The sequence below is a fragment of the Sceloporus occidentalis genome, unplaced genomic scaffold, assembly GCF_023333645.1.
Source record: "Sceloporus occidentalis isolate IW3139 unplaced genomic scaffold, rSceOcc1.0.p SCAF_14, whole genome shotgun sequence".
Classification (NCBI taxonomy): domain Eukaryota; kingdom Metazoa; phylum Chordata; class Lepidosauria; order Squamata; family Phrynosomatidae; genus Sceloporus; species Sceloporus occidentalis.
In genome coordinates this window covers 5423099-5443429 of record NW_028316994.1, presented here as the reverse complement: position 1 = coordinate 5443429, position 20331 = coordinate 5423099, and the positions used below count along the sequence as shown (strand labels likewise).

Sequence of the window (20331 nt, the reverse complement as noted above, 5' to 3'; positions counted from 1 at the left end):
AGAATATTCTATTCAGGGAAGCCTTCCAGATTTCGTCTTGATTTTATGACTGTATATTTCATGACATATTATTTCTGTTAATTTACACCTTTATAGTATTGTTTTAACTTTGTTATAGTAATATTTTATTAATTTTATAATCTTGTTATTGGTTTTTAGGCAGGTTTGTGGTTTTTAGGCAGGCTTTTGTTTCTGTTTTGGCTTGTAACAACCTTGCCTGATGAAAAAGAAGAAGAAGCCAGTGAAGCCTCGAAAGCTTGCAACATGTTTATTGTGCATTTTGGTTGTTCCCATAAAGTTATCAGTGCTACTGGGATTGCTGCTATTATTATGGCCAAGCCCTCTTGCTATTCCTCGAGGTGGCCACCAGGTGTCGCCATCCCGTCCTTTCCAGCTGGGCTCAGACTAGGGAATCTCCTCCCTTTCCTTCGCACGTGGTTCATGCAAATGGCTGCTTGCAGAAGCAATGGCTTGTATCTAGGAAGTTCTTTATTAGGGGGTGAGTAGTGTGGGGCTGGAGTAACAGCCCAGGGATTGGGGTGGACCACTGGGAAGAAGGTAGTGGAAAGCCCCACAGGGTCAAAGGAGGAGAAAAGGAGGGAAAGGCCTTTAGGATGCATCCACATTGCAGAAATAATCTGGTTTGATACTGCTTTAAATGCCATGGCTCCTCCATGCTCAGTTATCTATCTCTTCTGCCCATACTTCAGGTTCAGGCCTTCTAGCTATTCACATATTTACTATATGTATTGACTAGCTAGGAATTAATTTTATTGGTTTTATGCCCAGGGTGGTTTATAAATTAATTGTATTGGTTTCTTTCAGCCTCCTCACCAGGATTCCATAGCATTCATGGTGCATCCACACTGCAGAAATAACCCATCTTGAGACTGATTTAACTGCCGTGGCTCCATGCTATGGGAATCCTGGGAACTGTAGCTTTGTGAGACTTCTAGCTTTCTCTGTCAGAGAACCTCTGGTGTGAACCACAAACAACAACTTTCCAGGATTCCATCGTATGGAGGCTGCATCCACAGTGCAGAAATAATCTGGTTTGACACCACTTTAAATGCCATGGCTCCATGCTATGGGAATCCTGGGAACTGTAGTCTTGTGGTACTTTTAGCCTTCTGTCAGAGAACCTCTGGTGCCACAACTAACTACAGTTCCCAGGATTCCATAGCATGGAGGCTGTATCCACACTGTAGACATAATCTGGTTTGATACTGAATTAAATGTCACAGCTCCATCCTATGGAATCCTGGGATTTGTAGTTTGTATTGGCACTAGAGCTTTCTGACAAAGAAGGCCAAATGTCTCACAAAAGAACAGATCCCAGAGTATTATAACATTGAGTCATGGCAGTTAAAGTGGTGTCAAATTGGATTATTTCTGCAGTGTGGATGCAGTCCTAGCGGAAGGAAAATAAGAGTAGGGGGGTCTCTTTTGGGTTGGGGAAATGGGGGATTGCCAGCTCTTTTATTATGGTCCCTTTAAGTCACAAAGTAGTTTTTGACTGATCGCATACTGGACTTGTTTCTCTATTCCAGAGCTTTCTGGGTGGGCTGGACTCTAGCACCCATCATCCCCTAGCCAGGTAGTATCCAGATGGTGCTATAATTGGAAAAATGTGGAGTCATATGATCCGTTGTTGTGGTGGTGGGGGTTGTTGTGTGCCTTTAAGCCATTTCAGACAATGCGAATCTATCGTGGGGTTTTCTGAGTAATATTTATTCAGAGGCGGTTTGCCATTGCCTTCCTCTGAGGCTGAGAGAGTGTGACTTGCCCAAGGTTGCCCAGTTGGCTCACATGGCCAAGGCAGGATTTGAATCTGCACTCAGCCTCAGGGGACGGCAATGGCAAACTGGGTCTGAAGAAATCTTGCCAAGAAAACCCCATGATAGGGTTGCCAACTTAAAGGTACACAACAACAACAAGCAACAATATTATTCTTCCCTCTCTACCCATATTACAGATGTGGGGACTGGAGCAGAGTGGCCTGCCTAAGGTCACTCATGACTCAGGTATGGTTCAAACTAGTTTTTCTGATTTATAGCTAAGACAGTTAGCGGCTTCTTCCGCACAGACTGGAAGGGCAAGGCTGGGCGTAGTAATAATAATGTCGTTACTACTATTATTATGTTCTTCATAGTCATTCAGTTGCAAACCTTTTAGCTCTTGGGAGCTGGAAAAGGATATTGGGGACACCTGGAAGGAAGACCAAAACTCCATCCCTGTGAGGTAGGTGGTAGTAGTAGTAGTTGTTGTTGTTGTTGTTGTTGTATGCCTTCAAGTCGTTCCTGACTTACAGTGACCCTAAGGCAAACCTATCATGGGGTTTTGTTGGCAAGGTTTGTTCAGAGGAGGTTTGCCGTTGCCTTCCCCTGAGGCTGAGAGAATGTGCCCAAGGTCACCAAATGGCTAGGCCATGGCTATTGCTGATTCAGCATCAGAAGGAAAGGGTGACAGGATGCAGAGCTTGGAAAAATGACTACTTGTGGTATATTTTCCAGAGTTTCCTATCTACTGTCACCTGTCATGGTGGCTGGAGAGATTTTGGTGAGGACACGGGGGACAGCCTTCTCAGTGTCTGTTCGCAGACTATGGAACTCCTTCCCACTGGAGATCCAGTTAGCCTCCTCCCTGTGCTCTTTCTGGCAGCAGATTGAGACCTTTTTAATTAGGTTTTTGACTGATTTTAATCATATGGCTGAATAGCATTCAGGGTGGTGTGCTCTGTTTTTATATTGTATGTTGTTATGTTTTAAATGTGCGTCTTTTGAACTGTTTTTTCACAATGTGTTTTTAATAGAATTGAATTGTAATTGTGTTTTTAAAAAACTTTTGTAATACAATGGTCCCTCCACATTCATAGAATCATAGAGTTGGAAGAGACCCCAAGGACCATCCAGTCCAACCCCCTGCCATGCAGGATCCCACAATCAAAGCACCTCTGACAGATAGCCATCCAGCCTCTGTTTAAAGACCTCCAAATAAGGAGACTCCACCACCCTCTGAGAGAGTGTGTTCCACTGTCAAACAGCTCTTACTGTCATTAAGTTCCTCCTAATGTTGAGGTGGAATCTCTTCCTGTAGCTTGCGTTCATTGTTTGGTGTTCTAGTCTCTGGAGCAGCAGAAAACAAGCTTGCTCCGTTATCAATGTGACACCCCTTCAAATACTTAAACGGCTATCATATCACCTCTTAACCGTCTCTTCTCCAGGCTAAACATACCCAGCCCCCTAAGTCTTTCCTCATAAGGCATGCTTTCCAGACCCTTCACCATTTTTATGGCCCTCCTCTGGACATGCAAATTTAAAAAAAACCCTCTTCTTTTTATCTGAGAGAATACCTGTCTAGGTATCTGTGGTCAACATCTGCCAAATGTTGATCACAGAATCATGCCAGAGGATCTACAAATGCCTAGAGAAGTGCTTTCTCTAGGAACTTCTAGGTTCTCCAGCACAACTCTGTGGTCATCTTATGGCAGAGTTGCACTGGGACTTAGCGATTCCTAGAGAGAACATATTAATCAAAACCGCGAATAATGAAATCTGCAAAAGTCAAAGCTGTAAATTTTTAGCTTGGGGAGGTTTGTTGACTCCTGGGTTTGGCCTCAATTCACGCTCTCTCTTGTCTGCTTCTTTGTTAAAAGCTCTGCGAGCCATCTCCTGACTGGAACTACACTCTCCAACAATGGCTGAAGGTGGACCGGATGGCAGCCAACCTCCCCGGGAACCTCCCCGCAACCTCCAGGGCTTGCTGCAGATGGCAGTGACTGCAGGAAATGCTGAACCTGGTCCAACGGAGCCCATGTCTGATGAGGTACACAGCTTGGAGTGCGGTCAGATGGTCACACCTGGGAAAGGAAGTGCAAGGACATTTTTGGAGACTTATGCTTTCCTAGGCATAAAAGTAGAATCTTACTACACTTCCACATTCACTGGGATTAGGGGCACAGGACCCCTGTGAATGTGGAGAAACCACAAATAACAAAACCACCATGTTTTTAGCTGAGAGAACACTTCTCTAGGAGTCTCTAGGTCCTCCAGCACAACTCTGTGGTCAACATCTGCCAGACATTGACCATAGAATTGCGCTGGAGAAGCTACAAATGCCTAGTGGAGTGTTCTCTCTAGGAATCTCTAGATCCTTCAGTGCGATTTTTGTTGGAACCTAGAGAGAACATATTAAATAAATCTGTGAATAATCAAAGCCGCATATGTGGAGGGATGAGTGTACATTGCAGCTAGAGTTGACTGAGGAAGCCGAGTACCAATTTGTTTTATTTTATTTTATTTATTGTATTTATACCCTGAGAAATGCTCTCAGAGCGGCTTACAAATTGTTTATTAGACAGTTGCCTGCCCTCGGGCTTATAGTTTAAAAAGACATCACACAAAAGGAATGAAAGTGAGAAAGGGGATCAGGTCCAGCAGATACTGCCAGTTCTTTCCCTCCAAGGCCAGGATGGTGGCAGTTGGAATGGAAGGAGGCCCCTTCTTCTATCTCTGGGCTAGGCCTGATGGAGCTGGGCCTGCCCCTTCTTTCCCTCTGAGACCCTGGTGATGGCAGATGCACTAGAGGGAAGGCCCTTCTTCTGTCTCTGGGCTAGGACTGGTGGAGCTGGAGCTGTCTTTCTAGTAAGGGACAAGGTGGGTGTATAAGAGTCTAGGAGGAAAGGTGAGAGCCAGCATGGCATAGTAGTTTGAGTGTTGGACTAGGACACTAGGAGATCAGGGTTTGATTCCCAGCTGTGCCATGAAACCCACTGGGTGACCTTGGACAAGTCATACTCTTTCAGTCTCAGGGGTAGGCAATGACAAATCTCCTGTGAACAACCCCTGTCAAGAAAATCCCATGATAGGTTTGCCTTAGGGTTGCCATAAGTCAGAAATGACTTGAAGGCACCCAACAACCAAGGAGGGAAGGTCTCATCCATACAGGGTGTTTCCCCTGGCAGGGCATTTCTGCTTTGTTTTATTGCCCTAAAATTGTGGTCTGTAGACTAGTGTCACTGTATGGTCTACCAATCTTTCAAATTTCCAGGAAAGAAAGAAACAGTAGTAGTCAGTGGTGGCAAATAAGGTGCCAATCCCTGGCACACTGGGGAATTTTTGAATGGCAGGAAGATAGCTTTTAGGAGGAAGTGATGGATTTGTCTGTGACATCTTTCCTTTTTCTTTCTTCACCCCAACTGTCAATTCTCTGCATTCCAGCGGAGACAGTGGTTACAGGAGGCAATGGCAGAGGCATTCCGGGGACAATTGGATGAGATTGAACAAATGAAAGAATGCCTTCGGCAGTTGGAAGCTTCAACTCCTGGAACTGAAAGTGGGGAGAGTTCAGATGAGGCACAGTCAGATCTCGTGCGGCGAGAGGGTGCTTTAGACCTCCTGGCGGAGTTATGTGAAAACCTGGATAATGCTGCAGGTATAGAAAGGATCTCATTCCTCTGTTTGTGTGCATGTGTGTGCAGGAGTCATTAGAGCCTTCTGTGTACGCCACCTTGGGTTCTTTGGAGGACAGACTAGATAAGAATGTAACACATAAAGAAAATACAGAGGTCCACCCTGTTGTTCGTCGTCCCCACTGCTATATCCCATCTTAGACTGCATCTTCACTGTAGAAATAATGCAGTTGGACACCACTTTATCTGCTATAGCTCAATGCTATGGAATCCTGGGATTTGTAGTTTGATCAGGCACCAGAGCTCTCTGACAGAGAAGACTAACTATCTCACAAAATTATAGATTCCAGAATTCCATAGCGTTGAGCTGTGTCAAACTGCGTTATTGTGGCAATGAAGATGCAGCTCACATTGCTTCATGCTCTAGGCTAGGAATATGCAAAGTGGTCATCCCTGGATTAATGCAAGCCTGTGAGCTATCAGCTAGTGGTCTGCAGAGAGTTTTCAGGAAAGACAGAAACAGTTGTAGCTAATGCATCCAATTATGGTGCCAATCCCAGGCTTGTTATGGGGGGGAATTGCTTCTCCCTCACATCAAGTAGTCTGAAAAGCCCTACTATACAAGAGAACGTGTGGCTAGAAAACTGCTTACTTAGCAAATACTTTGTGTCAACTCATAGGAGTGAATTAGGCTACAGAGATAGTAATGCAAGGGTGGTAACACAGCTTGCAAAAATTATTTTTGGACCACAAGTCCTAGTAACCCCTAGCTCTGCTTGCTGGGGATTTAATCCAAAACTAAGCTTTTCCCAAATGTCGGGGCAGAAACCAAAATCACAGAGATTCCTGGGCCAAAGACTCTCTTATGCCCATTGCCCATCCCCATTATGATGATTGTTCCAACCCTGGGCATCAGCAATGCCCCCCATCAGCGTTTCCAAGGGAAATATAATCAGATATCAGTCTTTACTTCCCTGTGTCCTTTTTTGCAGAGATGAGGAACCTGTTCCTCTGCAGAAGTTCCATGCTGTTGATTTCTTAATTTCTTTCAACCCTAGCAAGACCAGGCAATCGGAAGACACTATTGGGACCAGAGTTCATTTATTCTCCACCCTTCCTCAAAGAAGCTTCAAGTTGCTAGCAATCTAGAGCAGAACAATAAAAATGACAAAGTACGAATGTCTAAATTTGCAAAACAGAAAGGTCTGCGGATATTACTTTCTGATCCTGAGGAGATAGGTCATTTGTAAGGTATGCCCTACCAGTAATCCTCCTTTATTTTATTCTGTTTCCCTCTTTCTTCAGACTTCTGCAAACTGGAAGGCATGCGACTGCTGGCACACCGATACCTGGAGCATGAGGAGCAAGAGCTGCGCTGGCGAGCTGCCCATCTGGTGGGCACCTGTGCCCAAAATGTGCCCAAAGTCCAAGAGCAGGCCCTGGCGCTGGGGTGTATGAGGAAGCTGCTGCGGCTCCTGGACCATGATCCCAGTGAGGCTGTCCAGATTAAGGCCCTATTTGCTATCTCCTGTAAGTGGAAACATTGCAGAGTAACTGGAGGGTGGATGCCAAAACTAAAGTAGGTGTGACCTGGGAGGTGTGGGAATCCTCCTGCTCTACGCCACTGCCATTAGTCTTTTAGGAGGGGGAAAAAATTAAGATTCTTGTATTTCCTCTCCCTGAGAGCCAGAATGGTGAGAGCTGGACTGTGACTCTGGAGATCAGAGTTCAATTACTTTCTTGGTCATGGAAACCCACTGGGTGACCTTGGGTGTGTCAAACACTCTCAGCCCCAGAAAAACCCCATAAATAGGGTTGTCTTAAGTCATAAACAACATCAAGGCACACAACTACAATCGTGTCTCACTACAGAATACTCCAGAGACAGTGGGTGGGAGCAGTTAAGCTAGAAAAAATGGGGAGGCAGGGTTGGATATGCTGGTAAATAGCATTTGTTCTTTTGGACTGTTGACATGTATTTAGTTTTGTCAGAACACCAATATTGAGCCATCTTTTTCTGCATATAAAAATCCTCTTTATTTATTGTACTTATTTTTTATTTATCTTTCTATTCTTTTTCACTTTTTCCCCTCTCTCTTTTTCTTTGCCTTTCCTTGTGCTGCCAGGTTTGGTTAGAGCTCAGGAGACTGGTCTGCAGCAATTCCTACATCTTGATGGGTTCTCAGTCCTCATGAGGGCCATGCAGAGCAAAGTGCAGAAACTGAAGGTGAAATCTGCTTTCCTCTTGCAGAACCTTCTCATAGATCACCCAGAGCAGAAAGGTGAGAATAATTTTGTAGTTGTCTGCTTGGGTGGGAAGGAACTACCTTTGCAGCTTTGTTGTATGGCACTTCATTCTGAATGGCCTCTATTATGGCTTCCTTATCCTTGACCTTCCTTTCTCAGATGTCGTATTTAATTTCGTGGGTCTTACTACCTATGTGTAGGATTACATTGCTCATGATTTAATTGAGCCAGCAGCCTCTCTACCTGTGGCTTGGTCTGTGTAGACGAATATGGGAAGCTATTTAGCACTACCTGGCCTGCCTATTTATCTGCCTAGCCCAATGTACTCTAACTGGCATCCTTTGTTCAGGATCTTGGCCAGAAATTTTCCCCATCACTTGCTACCTGAGATTGTTTTCACTAGAGACATTGGTAGTGTATTTGGATGTTCTTGCTTATAGAACCAGCATTCTGACAGTGAATTGTCTTCTTCACTGTGTGCACAGCAGAATGAACAACAGAGTCCTGAAACCATGGAATGGACTACTATTTCATACTGCTGCTGAAAGAATCACACTTTTGAAATGGCACAGAAAAGAAGTAGAAAATTGGTACATGATAAATAACATGTATAAGGATGTATGTCGTTTGCACGTATAAATTTATTTAGCATTTATTGAGAGGACGTATGTGTGCACGTTAAAAAATATGGCACCCTCCCCAGACAGTGATAGAGCTGTAATACTTTGAGTTCCCATCACCTAATTTTCCTGCTTAAGTAGATCAGGCCTCAGAGAGATTATTGGTATCATGCATAGGACCTGTTTTATGACATTCTCCAGGTTTGCGAGTAGCTGTTTAAGGGAGCCTGATAGAGGCGATTGGGTGTTCAGAGATGTGCAGCTGCTTTTCCAATCATAGCTATGTGTTTCATTTAGCTTTACTCCAAGGTTGTATTCCCAATCTTTTTCTCCCCCCAGAGACTCTGTGTTCCATGGGAATGGTCCAGCAGTTGGTGGCCCTTATCCGTTCTGAACATAGCACCTTCCACGAACATGTATTGGGAGCTTTGTGCAGGTACTGTTGAGGGCAGAAAACAGAGGTTGAGAGCTAGGATCTAAGGGTTTGATATCTTGATGGAGGTTACAGGTCTAATTGCATGAAGCTGGAAGGATTTATTTATTTATTTAAAATACTTATTTGTCACCACCCAGCTCAGAAGGGCTCCTGTAGCAATACACAGCAAATAAAAGCATTTTACCTGAGATAAAAGATGCTTGAAAGTAGTATTTCCAGGTACCATAGAAAGTGTCTCGTCTACAGTAACATAGAATGTTAATAGAATATGCATGTTTAGCCTAGTTCTCACCGAGGGATATACCTCAATCTAGGCTTAGTCTTGACAGGCTTGACCTCAGTCTTGACAGTCCAGGCTGTCAAGTTGAAAGTCCTTCCTCAAGTTTAGAAAAGTTCCTCTTTAAAACTACAGCTCCCAGGGCCACAACTTCCAAGAATTGCCCATGCTGGCTGGAGAATTGTGCAGATCTATATTGCAAAAAGAGACGCAGTGTGGTGTAGAGGTTTGAGCATTGGCCTACAACTCTGGAGAACAGGGTTCAAATCCCTGCTTGGGGTCTTGGGCAAATCACACTCTTTCAGCCTTAGAGGGAGGTAAAGGCAAAACCCCCTCTGAACAAATCTTGCTAAGAAAACCCTGTGATGGGGTTGATTTCCTGCATGGCAGGGGGTTGGACTGGATAGCCCTTGCGGTCTCTTCCAACTATACAATTCTATGGTTCTAAAGCACACAACAATAATAAGTAGTCCAAAAAGTATATTTCCCCCCTGGAGTCTGGATCTCCCTCTGCTATTGGGCATGTGCTCATGACCATGTACTTAAAATGGTGCCACTGATAAATGTAATACTGGGAGGTATTAACATGCTAGGGATGAGGAAGCAGCATGGAGGGAACTTGCCACCCAACTGTGGACTGAGTGTTGAGCATGTTCTCTAGTCAATGAATATCCCATTGTTAAGGAAAGGAGGATGGGAGTTGCGATTGATCTGAGTGTCTTGAAGGGGAACCATGGCTGACAAGTTAGCAGGAAACCTAACTGCCTTTTTCCTTCTGTGTGATCTTTCTCTCCCACTTTGCCATCCACACAGTCTTGTAACAGATTTCCCTCAAGGTGTGCAAGAATGCCAAGAACCAGAGTTAGCACTTGAGGAACTGTTAAAAGAGCGATGCAAGCTACTAAAGGATCAGGAAGAATTTCAGGTAGGTTAAAAGGAGTTCTTCCTTCTCCTCTTCCCTTCTGTCATATACCTGTTGTGAGGGGCCAAGATCCTGTTGAACCATCATTGCTTTTTTCAGACCAGGAAGTTCAAGTTCTGCAGTTAGACTAAATCATTCTCTCTAATTTCTCTATTTCTTGAGTAAACTTCCTACATTTCGATAGACATAGAGAACGATGGAGAAGACATAGCAGGATATGAAGATGGGCTGAAGACTTTCCTTACAATGAGGGCTGGAAACATTTTTAAATAAAAAGCTAGAATGCCAAGAAGGAGAAAAATTCAGGGAAACTGAGATTTGCAAAGCCATAGTCCACTCCAGCCTCTGAAGATGAAATGCAGTGGCGAGAGCTTTCTCCATAGCTGTGCCCAGACTGTGGAACTCCCTTCCGAGGGAAATCCAATTGACCCCTCTCCCTGTTCTTTTTCTGCCAGCTGTTTTATTCATGGAGGCTTTTGAAGTGTAAATTTATGTAACAGTAGTATGTGTAAAGTGGTGTACTGTGTTTTTGCTGAATCTATCCTTAGTATAGTGGGCCCTTATTATCTGCTGGGGTTTGGTTCCAGTGCGCGCGCGCGCGCGCACACACACACACACACACACAGAGTGGATACCCAAATCCATGAATGGATGCTCAAGTCCTATTAAATACAATGGCATAGTAAAAAGGTGTCCCTTATATAAAATGGCAAAATCAGTTTGCTATTTGGAATTTATACTTTTTTAATATTTTCATGCTGTGGATGCTCAAATCTGTGGATAAAGAATCCACGGATACAGAGGGTCGACTGTATTTAAGTTCTAGCTGTGTCTTTAACTGTTTTAACTATGCTTTTTAATAATACTGTTGTTTTATTCTTTTTAAACTTCTGTAAAATAAGATTTTAACATAATCTTGTTTTTAATTCCTGCATGTCTCCTTGGATCCCATCCTGGGAGAAAGGTGGGGTACAAATGCAATAAATAAATAACATGCAGATTACTCCCCAAATTTGGGTAAGTGGAGAGCCTGTGCCACATCAGTTTGCCGTTTTCTTGGCACTAGGGGGCGCAGGGTCTCTTGCTCAACTCTTAAAAAGTCAGGCACGCAGCGCTGTGGCTCTCCAGGAATAGCGATTCCCATTTAAGTACATTCGGAACGACTGTTTGCCATGCAGCCCTTCACCTGCTTAATAACAATGTGAAGCAGAAATAGCTTAAGAGGTGTTTTTGTCCTCTGCTTAGAGTCCCAGAATCCAACCCTCGCTCCTGATGATGGCATGCCCCTTAGCAAACCCCAGCCTTCCAAAATTGAAATGCAACTGAGGTTATCCCAGTTCTGTGTGAGAGTTTTTGTTCTTCATGAAAATGCCTACCTTCCCCCTCCCCTCCAAAGGTCTGGAAAAGAAGGAGAACCTTTGCCAGGGCTGTAGTTACTGTCAAACCTTAGTGATGGCTCCCCAGGGTCACCGTAAGTCAGAAATGACTTGAAGCCATAAGAGAGCCAGCGTGGTGTAGTGATTTGAGCACTGGACTAGGACACTGGGAGACCAGGGTTCAAATCCTGGCTCAGCCATAGAAACCCACTGGATGTCCCCAGGCAAGTCACACTCTCTCAGCCTCAGAAGATGGCAGTAGCAACCCCCACTGAAAAAAACTAGCCCAGAAAACTCTAGGATGGCACACAACAACAGTAACATTACGTTTAAACATTATCTGCTCTTTTGTTATTATCTCCTCCCCCCCCTTGGTGCAAGCAGTATGGCTTTGACCATAAAGATGCTAAGGAGAAAGCAACATCTTTTAGCATCAATAGAAAAATCATGTTCAGTGGTGATGATCCATTGAATGTAGGCAGTGTATGTGAGATTCCAATCCTATTTAGTTTCTTGGCCTTCTTTCTGCTGATGAAGGAGTGAACCAGGGCTTCCAAGTGCAAAAGATTTGAGCTAGCTTCCTCAATGCAACCAGGCCTGGGCTGTTCATTTGAGCCCAGCTTTGTTCTGAACTGATATCCTCATCCTTTAAATTGAAGTGAGGGAAGAAGGGGAAGGGTAGGCAGGGGCTCATGTTGCTTCTTTTGCAGTTTCTGTGTTTTTTGCTGCGTTTACCCAGAACAGACACATTCCCACCCCTGCTGTTAGCAACTGGCAGTTTTCTCCAAACATAGCAATTAGGTTATGCTGAGCGTGATAATTAAGCAATTGGTGTAATGGAGTAAGTGGAAGGGGATGCAGAGCAGCTTTACTGTGTCCTGTTTAAAAAGTCCAATCCCTTTCCCCCACCTCCCACCCTGATTCCTGTTTTGCTTTGTAGAGCCAGTGAGTTGAGATGAAGCTTCTTTGAAACTTTGGGTCACATTCTTAAACAAAAGGAGCTGTGGAGTTAGAACAAGCCAAGGGGGTAGTATAGGGTGAAGGGATGGGCCCCAAAAAATGTGATCTATGTCATTGGAATAATCCCATCCTCCAGTTCTGGTATGAAGAATTATCAAGGCTGGCCCAAGTCATCTTTGCTTCCTCGGAGTGTAGTGGAATCTCCTTCCCTAGAGGTCTTTAAACAGAGGCTTGATGACCGGGGATGCTTTGATTGAGAGTTCCTGCATGGCAGGGGGCTGGACTGGATGGCCCTTGTGGTCTCTTCCAACTCTACGATTCTATGATTGTTTGAGGTAGAGCTATAAATGATGTTGTTGTTAGGCATGTGTTTCAGGTTGCTTCACTTAAGCACTTGAAACAAGTAGGCAGAATCCACACTGCAGAAATAATCCCGTTTGACATCACTTTAACTGCCATGGCTCAGTGCTATAGGATGCTGGGAATTGTAATTGTGAGATACTTAGCCTTCTCTGTTAGAGAGTTCTGCTGCCACAACAAACTACAATTCCCTGTCTTCCATAGCATTGAGCCACGGCAATTAAAGCTGTGTCAAACTGGATTATTTCTGCAGAGCAGATACATCCTTGTTGTCACTTAAGTTGCAGTGATCCAAAAAGAAACAGAATTTGCCTGACCTTCCTGTGTGACTCCTTTTACTTTATTTTTTTAAAAGGAGGAGTTGGACTTCTGCGAGACATTGCTGCGCCTTTGCTTCTACAATCAACCTGATGAAAGCAACATGGATCGGTAACTTTGCTTCCCCTACTCCCACCCAGCACTGTGGAAGTTCATGCTTTAACAGTTGGAGCTGTGTCAGTTGGAGACACTTGGTGGGAAACGCCCGTGTTTTTCCTCACATAGACTGAACTGGCAACAGGCTGGAGTCGCAGAAGACCTCTCTCTGGAACGAAACATAGAACACGTTAGCCTCATGATCAGCAGGAAGACACTTTCATAACCTGTTGCTGTGTAATTTCCTCTTCCCCATCCTATGGAAGCAAATGTATACTGCCCCCATCCAAACTTTACTGTGACAGCCTCCCTTCCAAGTAGCCAAAGAGCCAGCATTTGTAGGTGGCTGTTAACATCTGTGTGTTTAAATTGGGAAATCCATCCTATTTCCTGTCATCATACTGCTTTTTTTGAGAAACAAGATACTTAGTAGGGGATGGCCATTGGGGAGAGCAGCAGGTGGAATTGTGTGCCTTTTAATTTCTTTGTCTTAGTTTCAAGGCATGAATTCAGATGAATTTAAAGAATTCTCGCTTTAGATGTAGCACTGTCATAGATGGGAACAGGCTGCTCTAAAGACAAAAATACTGGTTTACTTAATTGGGGAGCATCTGTTCAAAGGGACAGTGTGCGTGAAAGGCACCTTTTTAGACTGCAACTTCCAGAATCTGCTAGTCATGCCCTCTGGAAATATTTTGGGAGCTGTAGTGCAGAAAAGTGACTTCCATGCACTCTAGGCAAGGGCATCTGTTTATGTGACTGTTCGGGACTTATATTTTCACCCATGACTATTAAAAATAGATATCCAAATAGGTCAAATTGAGAAAAATTATACAAACTGAAGTCTGCAAAAGAGACCAGCTGTGAAAGAGGATAGGGCTCCTGTACTAGTTGCCCAAAAGTGTGTTACTTTTTGTGGCCAGTAAAAGGTGCAGGAGCCCTGTCCTGTTGGACATTTGACCACCCTAGTTGGAGATGATATTTATTCCTTGCCCCCGCTTAATGATTTATGACAGCTAGGTATATTCCAACAGCTTGTATTTTCCATCACTCCATCACTATTGTCTGTTGTTGCTGCATTCTCTGCTTATGTTTTATTCTACTTTTTAAAAAGAACAAGTTGGCTTTGGGTGAGAAGTCTGGCATGTTTTTTGTTTTTCGTATCAGTAGATGCTTTAAGAAAACAACACTTACATCACTCTCCGCTTCAGCGATAGAACAAATGACAACAAAAGAGATGTTGAAAAATCAGGGTCAACAACTGGAACCGCTCTGCTCAAAAATGTCTTCTTACTTACTACCCTCTTCCCCTCGTTTTCCCCCTTCTCACAGTTGTCTAAAAGCGGAAGGTAAATGAAGTTGGGCACAAGATAATGAGAATCCTCTTTATTAAAATGCCGAGAGGAGGCTGGCCCTTCACGCTTCCTAAAATTGACCTGCAACAAAACACATTTAGATGTGTTGGATCCTAGCCTGTGTAAAAGTATGAAGAACAGGGGAAGAGCAGCTAGGAGCCAAAGGGTGTGTCTGGTGGATTCCTTTCACTAGAAGGGGCAGGCGTGCATTCTCTTATTATGAAACTTTCCTTTTCAGATTAGATTTGATAAATATACAACTGGGGTGGGTGCGTGGTGCTGTTACTCTCCCAGAAACACAGGTCTAAGCTGCTCTTGGGTGTGTAGAACCTGTTGTGTGATTTATTTTAGATCCGGATCAATGGATAGGAGCCATTTGTGTATTTACAGTTATATGCCGCCTGCCTGCCCAAGGACTCAAGGTGGTTGGCCTTTTATGCTGGGTTTTATCTATTAGATTAGGGAGAGGAAGTTAAAAATAGAAGCAGCCTTGGGGACTGACTCCTGCGATCTTTAACATGGTGAGATTGCATCATAACCTAGTGGAATGAACAGCCACTTTCCAAAGCCATTTTGGGAAGGGAGGAGTAGTGAGCGGTTGAGCTTAGCTAACAGAGGTCTGAGTCTAGTTCTTTCTACTCAAGGGCCCACAATGAGTCTTTCCTCCCTCCTCTTCATCCTGTGGCAAAACGTATACAGTCTGCATTCTCTATCCACGGATTCAAGCATCCACAGCTTGGAAATATGTTTTAAAACGTATAAATTCCAACAAGCAAACCTTGATTATTTTTTTGCCATTTTTATAAAAGGGACGCCATTTTATTATTATTATTATTAACCTTTATTTATAAAGCGCTGTAATTCTACACAGCGCTGTACATACAATCTTTTAGTTAGACAGTTCCCTGCCTTCAGGCTTACAATCTAAGAAGACACGACACAAAAGGAGAGGAGAGTGGTGGTGGGGAATGGGATCAGGTCCAGCAGTTCACCTCCGAGGCCTGGACCAAGGCAGATGGACTGGAGGAAGGGCTTGGCTTCTTGATGGATGGTTAAAAGGCGGCTTCCTGGGTCAGAGAGGGGCTCACCTCTGGGAATGCTTCTCTAAACAATATAGTCTTTAACTCAGTTTTGAAACTGGGTAGAGAAGTGATGAGGTGTGCATGTGGGGGAAGAAGGTTCCAGGAGTAAGGGGCAGCAAGCGAGAAGGGACGAATTCGGGAGGGGGCAGTGGTAGTCCTACACTGACAGGAGACCTTGACTACTGTGGAAATGTATTTAATGGGACTTGAGCATCCACAGATGCTATGGAATTCTGGGAGTTGGAGTCTGCTGTGGGGCCCAGAGCGGACCCTGGCTCAAGGCTATGGAATTCTAGGAGTTGGAGTCTGCTGTGGGGCCCAGAGCGGACCCTGGCTCAAGGCTATGGAATTCTAGGAGTTGGAGTCTGCTGTGGGGCCCAGAGCGGACCCTGGCTCAAGGCTATGGAATTCTAGGAGTTGGAGTCTGCTGTGGGGCCCAGAGCAGAGCTCCAGGCCCACAACAAACTCCAACTCCCAGAATTCCATAGCCTTGAGCCAGACAAATAGTTAAAGCAGTGCCAAACCGGGTTATTTCTTTATTTTTAAAGATTGGAATTATGATGGAGCTCCAAAAATTAGGAGGGTTTATTATTATTATTATTATTATTATTATTAATAGATTATCATCAAATGTTTGGGTTCCCATTTTATTGGTAAAATATGAAAACCAAATCTGAGGAGCTATACTAGGATGGGCCATAGAGAAGTCATTGCTCATGTTTCCTAGCTGCCGACCCAAAAGGTTTTATCGTCTTTGGATTTTAAAGCCTTATCCAGAGACGCCCAATTTTGTTGGAAAAATATCTTCCTTTATACATTGAAAGATCAAAAAAGCACTTCTGGACCCAAGCATTTCGGATAAGAGAGACCATCTGCACTGCAGGAGTAACACCGCTTTAAAACTGCCATGGCTCAGTGCTATGGAATCCTGGGATTTGTAGTTTGTGGGGGCATTAACACTGACAGAGAAGGTTAAATGGCTCAAGAAACTACAGTTTCCAGAATCCTAGAGTACTGAGACATGGCAGTTAAAGCAGTGTCAAACTGCATTATTTCTGCAGTGTGGATAGAGCCCTACAGAGTCCAGCCCGCCTTAAATTGAATCCCAATTGCTCGAAAGTCGCCTCAGAGAGGTAGGCCGAGGCCAGCGAGCCAAACGCATGCGCAGTTGATCCCTTTCCCCCTCCATTGCTCCAGGTGACAGGCAGGAGGGGGAGGAGTCGAACAGGAGGAGGCGGAACCAGAGAGGATTGAAACGAGGAGGGAGAGAGACAGCGCTCAGGGGGCGGGGCCACGCCTGAGGAAAGCGAGGGCGTGAAAAGGAAGAGGGGAGGAGACAAAGAAGTGCAGGGGCGTGGCTAGAGAGGATTAAAAAAGGGAGGGGAAGCGGGAGAAAATCGGCGCTGAGGAGGAGGCGGGGCTAGGCCTGATGAAAAAAGAAGGCGGGAGAAGCGAGGCGGTGAAAAGGAAGAGGGGGCGGGGCCAGGGAGGATTGAAAAGGGAGGGGAGGAGAGAGAAAGGCGGTGCTAGAGATGATTGACAGGGAGGATTGAAAAGGGAGGGGGAGGAGAGAGAAAGACTATGGTGAGGCGGGGCCAGAGAGAGGATTGACTGGGAGGAATGAAAAGGTAGGGAGAAAGACGGCGTTCAGGGGGTGGGACCAGAGAGGATTGACAGGGAGGATTGAAAAGGGAGGCGGAGGAGGGAGAAAGGCGGTGCTGAGGGGGCGTGGCCAGAGAGGATTGACAGAGCGATCTGGAAAGGGAGGGACTAGAAAGACTTGGCTGAGGAGGCGGAGCCAGGCCTGAGGAGAAAGAGAAGGGGGAGAGAGAGAGAGAGAGGACGCTGGGAGTCTGTCGCGGGGGATTGTGGGATCGCGGCGGTGAGGGCAAAAAAAAAGAGCGAGAGAAGAAAAGTGAAGCGCGGCCGAGGGAGCGCGAGAGAGAGACTCCCGCCTTTCTCCCTCCCTGCCCGGGCGAAGAAGGGAGCAGGCGGCACGAGGGGCTGGAGCCCGGTGAGGGGGCGGGAGAGGGTCGGGAGGAGGGAGCGGGAGAGGAGGGACGCCGCCGCCGCCGCCGCCATTTTAGAGCTCCCTCTGGGAGACCCTCCCCCAGAACTCCCCGGGCCTTCCTTCCCTTCCCCACGGGGCCCCCTGGCCCAGGACCCCCACCTGGGCCCCAGAGCTCGATAGCTCCGTCTGCTTGGCTTCCTCTTTGCAGGCTGTCAGGGGTCTCTTTGGGAAAGTGTTTCAGCTCCCTCTGCAATAATAACAATAACAATCATAACAAGGTGAGGAAAAGGGAATCCTTCTTTTCACTCGGCAGCCGCTTTGTCTGCCCAGAGTTTGAGGGGAGAAGCGGGATGGAAATACATGGTGGGGAATACATTTATATATATATATATATATATATATATTAGAATATTATATATATTTACAATATATTATTAATATATTGTTGCTTATATATATATATATATATGTGCAATAATAGTAATAATAATAATAATTTGTTTATATCCTTATTTCTCCCCCAAAATTGGGACACAAGGCAGCTTACAAATTAAAAGCACAGTACAATCTAATATTTACATGTATTTACTTAACAATTTTATTTAAGAACAGTTCAATGTCCATCTTTTCCACCTTGTCAGGTGACTCTCCTTCCTTCCTTCCTTCCTTCCTTCCTTCCTCTTTCTCTCCCTTCCTGATTCCGCTCTTTACAGATTTCAGGTTGCCAAGTGTCTCTTAAAAGTGCTTCAACTTCCTTTTCCATTACACTCATCCTTCCATATTTGCAGATTTGATTATTCACGGATTTGATTAATATGTTCTCTCTAGGGATCTCTAGGTCCTCCAGTCCAACTCTATGGTCAACTTTAACTAAAGGTTGCACTGAACGACCTAGAGATTGCTCAAGGGAATACTCTACTAGGCCTTTGTAGCTTCTCCAGGGCGGTTCTGTGGTCAGTGTCTGTCGGACGTTGGCCACAGAGTTGCCCTGGAGGACCCAGAGATTCCTAGAGAGGTGTCTCTCAGGTAAAAACGTGGGGTTTTTGTTATTTGCCATTCTTGAAAAGCCACTGGATAAGTGCAGCTGAGATCCAGGTTGCGTTCAGCCGGCTGTGAGCAAGTGCAATAACACACAGTTTTAATATTAAATGGGCCTTTATCCCCAGAGGGACAAGGTGCTTTAAAAGCAAAGCAATAGTCTCCTTAGTCAAGTTATTTGCTCCTCAAAAAAAGTAGCATGGCTTAGAATTACCATATGCATTTAAAGTGCAGGTGAAAATGCCCGGCCTTATTATATAACACTTGCTAGGCACCCTTTTGTACACAGCAGGAAGGTTAAAGTGTGTTAATGGATAAACTGGCCTCTGATAACTGAGTAGACATGGACCACAGTTATTTCCCTGCTGGCTGTGTATAGCCCAAAGTGCTGTGGTCCTAGCTTCCTTTTCACAGGTATGTCCCCAGAAGACCTGGTCTCACAGTCATCTTCTCCCTTGCTGCACAAACACAGTTGTGAGGCTGTCATGGTGTTCCCTGCAGGCTCTGACATTACTGTATTCCTTCCTTCCCATAACCTCCTTTCCCTGCAAAGCTGGAGAAATTTGACTGTAATTTTGCATTCGTTCTCACCAAGCGCCAGATGTGGTTTGTAATGTTGGGTGAGTCAGAGACATGTTCCCTGTCTTGCTTGAGGATAGAAGCTGGCCATAGTCCTTTGGGGCTGAAGCTGTATTTCTCCCTCCATATTAACTTTCATTATGATGCCTGTTTGAACATTTTTATGAGGCAGGGTGATTAATCTGTCTCTGAATGTGTTTGTGTGGTTAGTTTGGGGGTTGCACAGACCGTCTCTTCATATATTGTAGCTTTGTGCAAAGAGGGGATAAATGAAACTGGATTAGAGCAGGTGGATTTTGCTCCTGCATCCAAAGACTAACTGTTTGGCATTTTGGGGATCAGGAAGGGTGAATTGTGGCTTTCCCTTGGTACAGTTTGTTTGCTTTTTGAGCTGTTTACTCATGTAGGAGTCCTAAATCTCTGTGTATTTGGAAGATAATCCATATAACTAGTTAATTTTTTTAAAAATCTTCTGAATTGAGATCTTTCATACCCTTTCATTCATGTTACTTTGGCATAGTTGCAGCGGACCCAATGTTCTTTAGATCTTCTTGATAAGCCAGTAAAATAAATGAAACCAGAAAATGCTGATTTATGAAAAGTGAGGTTTCAAGAATGCTGGTATATTGACCACAGAAAGGTTGCTAAGTGGATTCTAGCCATTGTAGCATCTATTGAGTACATCTGAAGATAAATGAGGAACACCGAGCTAACTCCTGGAATGGGGGGGGGGGGTCTATTTCTGTGTGTGTAAAAATGATTTGAGATGAGAGATTGTGGGTAATGATAAATCAGTTGCTCTGTGGATGTGTTAAACTACAGCTGTCATCATCTAGCACACCTGGCTGGTGCAGCAGCTTGGCAAGCTGGTTGGGGATTGTTCAGAGCTGACTGATGTAAACCAGGCTGAAACAGGTTAAACCATGGATTAAAACAAATGACTTGGTTAAAAAAAACCCTCTTTTAAAAAAATAATTACTCTTGCACAGTTCATTGGCAGTTTTTCATAGTTAGGCTGCTGTTCAGTTTCAGTTGCTTCTTCTTAATCGCTTTATAGGGCAAGAAATGCCATTCAGAACTGAACCCTTCAATGAACACACCAAAACCACTTGCTCTAAAAGAACTCATTTTAAAGAACAATTATTTAAGCTAGTGGCCATAACATCTGGACTGTGTTTTGCTGCTTAATTTTGTGATTATTCCTACATTTGTGTAGTTCTGTGCTTTAATGCAAACAAAAAACA

General features: G+C 44.6%; 2 protein-coding genes across 6 annotated transcripts in view; both read left to right on the top strand.

The window, feature by feature from the left end:
* The first annotated feature begins 208 nt into the window (after window positions 1-208).
* On the top strand, window positions 209-14159 carry HSPBP1 (HSPA (Hsp70) binding protein 1). Of its 5 annotated transcripts, XM_089480562.1 has the most exons (10): window positions 210-499; window positions 1976-2024; window positions 2153-2241; window positions 3656-3825; window positions 5220-5433; window positions 6716-6940; window positions 7537-7692; window positions 8617-8713; window positions 9804-9915; window positions 12964-14159. In XM_089480562.1, the coding sequence occupies exons 4-10, from the start codon at window positions 3697-3699 to the stop codon at window positions 13039-13041; spliced, it is 1011 nt and encodes a 336-aa protein (XP_089336688.1). In that variant the 5' UTR covers window positions 210-499; window positions 1976-2024; window positions 2153-2241; window positions 3656-3696; the 3' UTR covers window positions 13042-14159. The 5 variants fall into 5 exon arrangements, with proteins under 5 accessions (XP_089336690.1, XP_089336691.1, XP_089336688.1 ...); XM_089480564.1 differs by lacking the exon at window positions 2153-2241 and having other exon boundaries at window positions 209-499; XM_089480563.1 differs by lacking the exon at window positions 1976-2024 and having other exon boundaries at window positions 2176-2241.
* A 3057-nt stretch (window positions 14160-17216) lies between these two features.
* The window catches only part of PPP6R1 (protein phosphatase 6 regulatory subunit 1), a 48430-nt gene continuing 45315 nt past the window's right edge, over window positions 17217-20331 (top strand). The window contains exon 1 of the mRNA XM_089481211.1: window positions 17217-17473. The gene's annotated coding sequence lies outside the window, so the exon portion shown is untranslated. The remainder of the gene's footprint in view (window positions 17474-20331) is intronic.

Bases quoted from the DNA above. Each gene is read 5' to 3' on its own strand.
- HSPBP1 (XM_089480565.1), top strand. From the start codon at position 3,697: ATGGCTGAAGGTGGACCGGATGGCAGCCAACCTCCCCGGGAACCTCCC. The intron at 5,434-6,715 runs GTATAGAAAGGA...CTCTTTCTTCAG, and splicing joins AAACCTGGATAATGCTGCAG to ACTTCTGCAAACTGGAAGGC. The intron at 9,916-12,963 runs GTAGGTTAAAAG...TTTTTTTAAAAG, and splicing joins AGGATCAGGAAGAATTTCAG to GAGGAGTTGGACTTCTGCGA.